A 10,284-nucleotide genomic window follows, 5' to 3' on the forward strand; every position below is an offset into this window, starting at 1 on the left:
TCTTTCCCTTTAGAATGATGAGTACAGAATTGAATAGTTCTATATTAATTGATTTGGGTCTTTTTCTAGGTAAATATAAGATAATGTTTAAAAATTTTTATAAGGTTTTTATAAAACTCTCTCTTTAGTCTCTTTCCTCCAATTCAATCCATATAATACAGTTATTAATTCTTATGTACCACCCCACCTTTCTTATTTATAAAACTACTTTTTATCTTTAGTTGGCAGAGAAAATTTTTCTATTAGATTTATGCTACTGGAGGGCAAATCTGCTTTATAAGACCATTGCATATCCATTTAATATAAGATCTTATTTTGATCAGTGAGGTTTTCCACATTCTATATATACCCAAACTTTAAATTTAATCTTCAGCAAACATTATAAGCTGAAAACTTATGCCCCAAACAGGAAACTACAGCACTGTGAGTTTTCAAATTAGAGTTGAAAGTCACTTGACTCACATTACTAAGAAGCAGTCAGTGCCCTTTTTAGCTCTGACTGCCCCTTGCAAGAACTGGGCAATGCCCAGTACTGCCTCTGAAATGCCACAGAGAGACAGCTACAGTATCTGCAGCCAAGGAAGAAAAAGAGAGGAAAGAAACAGAAAAGAAAGGAAAAAGAAAGGGGAAAAGAGAGAGAGAGAGAGAAATAAAAAGAAAGAGAATAAAAAGTGTCATATAACGTATCAAACTATGGAATGCCACCATATAATGCATACGAGAGAAGTAAAACTTTTTCTTTCTACCTAATCCATTTTCTATTCTATGCATTAAAATAAACGAAAATAACAGAGTACTTACGCACTAGAAATACAGCTTTTTGCTCCCGAGCTATAACCATAAGATCATTGGTTGGAGATAAGGATAAAACACAATCTTGAAGCCAGGAAGTTTTTCGTGTTTTGCACGTATTTCCTTCTTCTTCCTGTGAATAAAACTGCAATTACTTCCATGGAAAAATATCGAGAATAGTTCAACTCAGCATGTCCACCTTGAGAAGCAAGGGAGAGGAAAAAAGGAAAAAGAAACCTTCCCAATTCTTTTATAGTCTCAGTAATATTCCTTATCAAAACATGTCAAAGATGACCAATAAACAAAATATCCACTACAAGCAGATCTCAGTTTTGAATATTAATTGAAAATTAAAAAAATAAAACAGATAGCAAGACATTAAAAGAACCTCCCATAGGGATTATTCTAGGAATAATTCAGTACTAGGAAATTTAGTAAATAACCCTATTCGAGACAGATAGCTAGGGTATCTGCAGCTAGACAGCAAAGAAAACATTATCTGACAATTACGACCTGTAAAGTATGATAATTTGGACACATCTTTTTATGTAACCTGAAAGGTGTTCTCTCTTTTTAACTGAAAATGCATTCACTAGGTAGGTAAATTCCCATGGTTAAAAATTCACAGATCTAAAAAGGTCCTCTTTGCAAAGTCTCTCTGAGATTCCTGTATTCTGGCCCTCCGTTTGTTCACTCCGGAGACAGCAGTGTGACCGGTTCTCGTATGTCATTTCCAGAGACACAACTCACATGGGCAAATACATTTAACTACCCCTTTTCCCCTTTTTCTGACACAAATGGTAGCATACTATATGCATACTTCTATATTTTACTTTCTTCTCTTAGCATATACCTCAGACTTCATTTTACATGAAGTTTCTTAATTTTTTAAATGGCTGCATAGCATTCCATTGTATAGACACACCATAATTTAGTCAACCAGCGCCCTACTGATGGACATTTGTGTTGTTTACACTCTTTTGCTGCTACAAACTGCTACAATGAATAACTTTATACATTTGTCAGTTTACGTGGGAGTGTGTCAGCAAGCTAAGTTTCTAGAAGTGAAACTGTTGGGTCAAAGGGAATGTGTATTAGTAAATTTGCCAGATATCCCCAAAGTGTGCTCCACAGAAGTTGTGTTAATTTATAATCTGACCCAGCAAGTTTTGAAAGTTCTTGCTTCCTCAGGGGCTCTTCAAATTATGCTTCAACTCTGACTGATCTTCGTCCAACTAACAGGTAAAAAGCAATATCTCAGTCTATTGCGTTCCTCTTATGAGTGAGAATAGGCATTTTTTTCATATGCTTAAGAGCCTTTTCTATGAACAGTGTGTTCTTTCCTTTGCAGATCTCCTGCTGGATTGCTGTTCTTTTTCTAGTTGATTTGTATATACTCTTTACATACAAGGAAAATTGGTTCTCTGAACATGAGTTGTAAATAGTTTTTCCCAGTTCATGTCGTAGCTTATTTTTCTTCATGCAGAAGTTTTTTATGTAGCTAAATTATCAACCTACTTATTCCCTTACGGCTTCTAGGTTTTATGTCATGCGGACTCCTACCTCACGCAACCCTACCCGATAGCTTTTGGATTGAATTAATCAAGATGGGGGTGGGTAAGAGGGGGGAAGAGATGCACCCTGCTTTCATAAAAAAAAAAAAAAAAAAAATTTATGTTTTTTAAACTTTCAGTAAGCATGTATTACTAACATAATGAAATTTTAAATATTTTAAAAACCGAAAATCATCCTAATCAGAAATATTATGGTAGTATTTCTAGGAAAGATACATTATTTCTTGTATTTATGTTTTAAACTTTCAGTAAGCATGTATTACTAACATAATGAAATTTTAAATATTTTAAAAACCGAAAATCATCCTAATCAGAAATATTATGGTAGTATTTCTAGGAAAGATACATTATTTCTTGCTGTGATACTATCAAAGAAATGTATAAAATATGGGTTATAGCACATCTTCAGGAAAATCTGCAAGTAGGTCTGAAGCCTCTGGGATAGTCATGTGATTATTTTTCCTTCTCAATGGAACATCGAGGAATAGATTTGGAACTTCTTTCTTCTGCAAGGTATGCTAAAGAGGCTGCACCCGCTCCCGAAAGATAACAAGAAGAGTAATACTGGCAAAATCCCAGTTTTGTTTTAGTAAAGCTCCATTTTTTAGGAATTTTGCTATCCAGTTTGCTGTTTTGTTTTGTTTTTTCAGTTTGCTGTTTTGAATGTGTATTTTTCTACATATAAACTAGGGAGAAAACGATCCCCTAAAGATGAAAGTTATAAGGTAAAAGTAAGTTGTAATTCAGTTCTCCCTGGACCCACAATTTCTGTCAGAGCATACAGTCTCTGTTTAGCCAGCACTCACCCAGGACTCCTCATGGTGCCTCGGCTGTAAGCTGAGGGCATCACGACCCTATGGTTCCCTCCCCAGTAACTGAGACCCAATTATACCAACTCTGAGGTTCAGGATTTTTCAAATGATTGGAGACTCCCCTTCAGTAAGAAGGCTAGAAGCAGGGCAAGTCATACAGGGATATAATTTAGGTATTGTGTTTGATAAGAAATTAGGAACGTCTAAAACTCTTTGATTGGTCTCTTATCCTAAAATTTCCATCTCATTGCAATAAAAAAGAAATCCAAACAATGCTCCAGAAAAGGGATAATGCAGCTCTCATTTTGGCAAGTTCCACAAAAAATAACTTAAAAAAATAACTGAACATCTATACAAATGGGTTCTTCCTTTTATCACACTTCCAAAATTATGTACAAACAGTAAACTCTAAAAAGTCTGTAAAAGTTACTTTTCAACAAAAAACACTATTTCTGTGTTTCTATCCTGTTTTCAAAATAATGCCACTAATAAGGATGAGGTCTGTATTTTTATGTTTGCTCAAAAGACAGAGAGTTTATGAGATTCAAAGATGGAAGGCATTTAAAGACTAACTGGCCCAAACCTCATTTCATAATAAAGATAGCAGAGTCTTCGGGCAGTTAAGAGATGTGCTCCAGGCCACACAATCAGTGTCAGAGCCCAAAGGAGGGCCCTGCTCATCTTGGTGGGTACCTGTGACAGCTCTTTGAGAAGCCTGGCTCCCCTTGGGATTTGACTCTAGTCTCAGTCAATGAAAAGTCTTTCTCAAAAAAAAACCTCCCTATTACTTATCACTATATACCAGGCTAATCTTTCTGTGGTTCTGTGAACCAACTTAGAGCCATGAAGAACCATACTTGAACATGGCAGCCAGCATATTCTTGAGGCATTCCTTTAAGCATTCCTTTAGAAATACTCTTCCCTCTCTTTTCTGTCTGTCCATCTCAACTTCCACGTTCTATCACAATTCCATCCTCCTCTGACTTCTACAGTCTTTCGAACTTATTGCAAAGAAAACTCTTACTATCTTCTGTTTATGCTGGGATTGCATTTCTCCCATGCTAGACTAGAAGCCTTCGACGCTTTCTATGACTCAACTCCACATGCAGCACAGCCCTAATGGTAAAAATGAGGAAATAATAGCGTTCCAATTTCTCCTTACTTGTAGTCACAAAGATACTTGAATAACCTAATATTTATTCTTGCACATGAAACTGTACGACAATGAACAACTGATTCAAAGTTAGTATCCTAAGTAACGTATCCTTAAGTAATAGTATCTTTAGTTATGTTTTTCCTTAAGTAATATTACGATTTAACATTTCAAGATTCTGGCTGACATATCCATGGCAGGTACAAGTTATATATAAAAAGGGACTGAGTACTACTCCCTTAGTTGGGCCTAGAACTCAATGTCAAATTATGATCATGCTCTGTCTGCCACCAGCCCAGCAAATGGACTACAAGTGATCCCAGAGCAAACATGAATTTTGCCACATAAGTACTAACCAAGATAAAAGCACAAGAAACCGGTATCACTTACATAGAAGCAAATTCAGAGACACTACTCCACAATGAATAGTTACATCCCTAACCCTGCTGAGCCGTCTCATAAATGCACATTTTTAGTAGCAGGAGATCAGAAAAAGAATCTTCACATGGATCAGCATTCCAGTTTCATCTCTTGATGATGGGGGGGAAAGGGGGTGAAAACCAATATCTTCTGTCATTCTTCACTGCATTTCCTTTTCTATGTCCTCTCTAACTCTCCATCTTTCCTTGTCGCTGTGGGACTAAAAGCAGATCCCCACAGTCTGTCGTGGCAAAGCTGGACACGTACAAGCAGGAGTTCCATACACGGAAAACAGGTTAGGAAATGCTCACATGATTCTGTTATACAGGCAGACCTCAGAGATATTGTGGGTTTGGCTCCAGACCTCCACAATGAAGCAAATATCACAACAAAGTGAGTCACGTGAATTTTTTGATTTCCCAGTGCCTATAAAAGTTATGTTTACACTATCCTGTTTTCTAATAAGTGTGTAATAATAGCATTACGTCTTAAAAAATGTACATACTGTAATTTTAAAATACTTTATTTATAAAAAATGCCAACCATCATCTCAGCCTTCAGCAAGTCATAATCTTTTTGCTGGTGGAGGGTTTGAAACAGTTCAAGAACCGCCAAAATGTGACAAAGAGACATGAAGTGGGCAAACGTTGGAAAATGGCACTGATAACTTGTTTGAGGCAAGGTTACCACGAACCTTCAATTTGCAAAAAAAAAAAAGCTATATCTGCAAAGTGCAATGAAATGGGGCATGCCTGTAGTATACTATGTTATGCTATATTATTATATCATATCATCATTAGGATTTGATGTGTCATAAAATTCTAGAGCTAAAGCTTTAGTCTTGCCACTTGGGAATGATGCTAGCTTTTGTCACGAAATGCAAGGGTGCGTGCTCTGAATACGAGCTCGACAGCTCTTCTGATCCACAGCCACAGTGGGGTGGGCGTGGGACAACCAACAGCTCCCGGTCACATGTAACTCCAAAGGCATAACATTCAGTGTATCAGGTTCAATAAGATAAAAAGCCGCTAACGACACAACTAAAAACAAGTGATATCCTTAAAATTATACACAGTGGTAGATTTTTGTTATTTCTCCATGGGTTTAGCTATTTTGCGCCAAGCTGTGTAAATGTTATCAGAAAAGCATAGAGCAAATTTACAAACTGACAACAACAGACAGTGGAGGTGAGAGAAGAAGTCTTACATAAATCAAATTTCTTTCAATAAGTCCTCAAAAAAGAAAAAAAAAAATCCCTTGGTACATCTGGGTGATGTACATCAACAATCAACATGCTATATACAAAGGCAAACAGAGAATAAAAGGATGGGAAAGTACATGTCCTAAATTGTTCTATGTCTGCTACGCTGTAACCAAGCAATTTGGTAGAAATCAGGCCACAGTCACCTGAAATCTCCTCTCACCATAAGGAACTCCTTTGGCATCATCCTAAGCAGAGGACAGTGGGCCCGTCAAGAAGTGTTTGCCCCAGGTGTGTGCTTGCGTTTGGCCACCTAACTCAACAGGAATGAGACAGGAAGGACGGCAGTGATTTGGATGATGTACACAGCAACATCTGCCAAACACTTACTAAGTGCCAGACACTGTGTGAAATGCTTTACACATATGTCTTACTTAATTCTCACTGTCACTCTATAAAGAAGGTTCTATTACTACCCTCATTTTGAGATGGAGAAACAGAGACTGGTCAAGGTAACTTCTCCACATCACACAGACGGAGCAGGGATTTGGACACAGGCATCTGGACACAGGCACTGGGGTTCAATTGCCTGGGCAACCTCTGTGCTGCTTACACACTGCACTGCCCTGGGAAGCTGGGCCCTATAAGGAAAACTGCCACAGCACCTTTAACTCTGCTGCTGTGCATTCAGAATGAAGGGGGTGATGAGAAGCTCTACTCTGCTTCTAGACTAAAAGACGAGTGCCCCTCAATGATTAAAAAAGTAAACGGAGGAAAGAGGGCTGTAAAGGCCTAGTAAGAATGTGCCAGGAAGTCTCAGCACACATTCGTTGGCCAATAAGATGCAAGCTCATCACTGTTTTCTACCATAAAGGCATCTGCCTACCAATTAGATTTTTCTGAAAACCTCCCACACAATAACGGGGCCCACAGCCATGAACAAAAATCCCTTGAAGATAATGATCCTAAAATAATGCCATCCTCTGACAAGGCAGTTAATTTCCCCAGCAAGGCATGATATTAAAAAAAACAAAAACAGCATCACCAGGGACTACCACGGCTTTTCACAAAAGCCAGCACGTACCCAGTTACTAAAGGTAACATTAAATACCTCCATTAGCCATAAAACACAGCCCCTGTTTCGGGGTGGGAAGAGAGCATGTATAATTTTATTTTAGTGTGGCCTGAACTTCAAGGATTTTTCTTTGCCTTGAGACTAGTAAAATTTTTTCTCAATCTGCACAAATAATGGAAACCACTGATGTGGGTTATGAAAAGGAATCTTTTGTAAACACTAGGGCTGTAACAAATATATATTTTAAAAATTTACTTCTTTTGATTTTAAGCCCACAAATTTGTCAAACGATTAGTCTTTCACAACGCAGCAGATGGTAAAACTGCAGTAATTTAACCAGCCTTTCAATTATAGCTGGCCACCATAGGGGCTGGTAAATTATCACTCTGTAAACATAGTGGCAAATGTTTTCTGGTGTATCAGCTATGATGACTAGAGAACCACTAAAGTAGCCCACAGTAATTTTTCAAAGCTTTCAATTTTAGTTAATAAGCCCGTCGTTTGCAATTTTTACTGTCACTGTCATCGTGCTAACTTTCACAGGCATGTACACGTAACAGTGGTGCCAGCACAATCCAGTATAAATAAGGGTCTGTCAGCATATTCACTGTAATTCTCAGTAGTTTACTACCTAAATCAAAGAAATAAACTAGTCAGCTACACTTTCTAAACAAAGAGACACAAGTGCTTCAGCAATTTGAAACACAAAAAAGTAAATAACGCCATGTAAGTTTTCCTTTTTTCTAGTCTACTATTAGCATATATAATACCCAATGCTTCTCAAACATTTTTTTAGGTAGCAAGACTTTTTATTCCCGAACAAAATTTTATACAATATCTTAATATATGATATAGATAAAAGCAGAAATGAGGAAGCTACCTAGCACCTTTGCAGAGCCCTAGAGCTTTCTCTAACATGGCATGAAAAGTATTGGTCCCGGCCATTTTCCAGATCAGGGACTAAAATTCTCAAATGAAAGATCTTAAGGTCTTGTCAAAATTAAAATGAGGCAAGGCAAGAGCTCTAAATCTGGTTACAAATTTCATTACAGATAACCCAAAGGAAAAAAAAAATTACAAACACAATTAGTCACAAAACCCTCCGACTTCAATCTCAACTTTTAAAATTATTTTTCTTCCTAATCTTAGAGGAAGTTAATGATAATTCAGTAACTCTTACAGTTTTATTTCAACTGTCAATTCAAGTAGGATTAATTCTGCTATTATTTATTTTTTAATTGTGTATATAATGTGACTCCATTTTTAGAGAATTTTCTGTGTGGCCCATTCATCCAACCACTCAACCAAATATGCCTACATTTATAACCTCTTAAAGTTAATAATGATGATTATCCTTAGGTGTTAGAAAGTTGATTATCTTACTCTTTTTATTTTTCTATAATACCTGAATTTCTGGTAATAAACGTGTCATTTTTACAAAACAAATTCATTACTCACAAAAAAAATTCATTTCACAAATAATCACAATAAAACACCAAAACTAAAAAGCATACTTCTTTATTTTTGAAACAACTGTTTAATATTAAATACTAAATCTATGTGCTCCCTAGGCACCATGGGATATAAGAAAGTATCAAACAATTCCTGCTCAAAAACTTTACTGTCTAGTTGGACAAATAAGACTAATAAACAAGGATCAATTAGCACCCAATATAAATCAAAATAGAGCTAATAGTTAAATTAAATGCTATGGACCTTAAATTGCTATTAGTGTCCACACACACACGTGCATGCACGCTCACACACACACACACACACACACACACACACGATAACAGTACACATTCCTAAAAAATATTTGAGTGAAAAGCTTGAAAAGATGACAAACCTCACTCATAAATTTAAAAGTACAAATTAAAACACTGAAATGGCATTTCACACCATTCTGATTTTGCAAAGATTAAAGTTTGATAATCTACTAGGGGCAAACAATTTCAAAAAGTACCTGAGAAAAGCAGGCCTCTGTAAGAAAACACATCCATCTCTCATGGTTCTGAGTTTCTCAATATTGATAAAAATATGGGTATAGAGAAATATTTCATTTTTTACAAAATAAATAGAGCACAATGGTAAAAAGCAATTACCTCGGAGATGTTTTCATTTCTGTGACACAGAAAGTAGAAGGAGGCACTCTCACATACTGTGTTTGGAATACACACTGGGGCAGGCTTTTGGCAGCACCCTTCAACAATTTTTATTAAAATTTGAAATATGTACACGTTTTAACCTTAGCAATTCCACTTTTAGTTATTTTTTCTAAAGGAAAAATAAGAATGGCTAACATTTATTGAGCACATACTATGTATGTTCCAGGTACTATTCTAAGCACGTCTCATTTCATCCTCTTAATAATCCTATTATTTTAATCCTATAATAATCCTATTAGTCCCACTTTAGGAATGAAGTAACTGGACTGAGAGAAGTTAGGTAACTTGCCCAAGGTTTAACAGTCACTGAGTGGCAGAGTTAGGATAGAAATTCAGGCAGTCTGACTTTCATTCATGACACTACACACATGTGGAACCAAAAATGCATAGTAGATATAAAGATGATTACAGCATCTCCTGTGAGAGAAAACAGAAAAGACAAAGAACAAACAAAATGTCCCTCAACAGGGGTGTGGCTAAATAAATCACAGTATATCTATACAATGAAATAGTTAGTATTCCTTTCTAAGAACTAGATGATTTATATATGCAGACACAGAAAAACCTCCATATTACATTAAATGTAAAAGGCAAGAGGTAGAACAATATGTAAAAATGAAGTCTACATGGACTTTCAGGTAAAGAGAGAATTAAACAGATCAATTTTACTCTCACTTTCCCCAGCGCTCTCAACCCCACTAAAAACAACAGTAGAAGAGTTTGTTTCAAGTACAGACAAAAAGAAGGAGAGGAGAAAAGCCACTAAAATTTGAGAGCTAGAAAGCAGACGGACAGGTGGTAACTGATTTTACAGTCCCTGGAAAACTAACTCCCACTGAAGTGGTGGCGAGGAAAGCTGAGAAGCAACCCCAGCTGCACTGCAAGATTGCCAATAGGCTTAGGAGTTGGTGCCAGCTCCCCCTGGGAGTGAGGGCAAAGATGCGGCTGAAGTCAGGAGGCTTGGTTGAAAGCAGGTCCCCAGATCCCTTCCCCCACCCCACACAGTCAGCCACTGTCCCTCCCTCCCTGGCAGAAGACCAGAGGCCCGTCACCAAGCCAAAACCAACTGACAGAGCTACCCTGCAGGAA

General features: G+C 37.0%; 1 protein-coding gene across 2 annotated transcripts in view; it reads right to left on the bottom strand.

Annotated features, from left to right (window-relative positions):
- The window catches only part of RAB3GAP2 (RAB3 GTPase activating non-catalytic protein subunit 2), an 89,305-nt gene that overhangs the window by 56,127 nt on the left and 22,894 nt on the right, over positions 1-10,284 (bottom strand). For both annotated transcript variants that reach the window (XM_007455392.1, XM_007455391.1), the window contains exon 3: positions 802-925. In XM_007455392.1, the coding sequence (XP_007455454.1) occupies positions 802-925 (124 nt within the window). The remainder of the gene's footprint in view (positions 1-801; positions 926-10,284) is intronic.

This window comes from Lipotes vexillifer, unplaced genomic scaffold (assembly GCF_000442215.2).
Source record: "Lipotes vexillifer unplaced genomic scaffold, Lipotes_vexillifer_v1.1 scaffold403, whole genome shotgun sequence".
Classification (NCBI taxonomy): domain Eukaryota; kingdom Metazoa; phylum Chordata; class Mammalia; order Artiodactyla; family Lipotidae; genus Lipotes; species Lipotes vexillifer.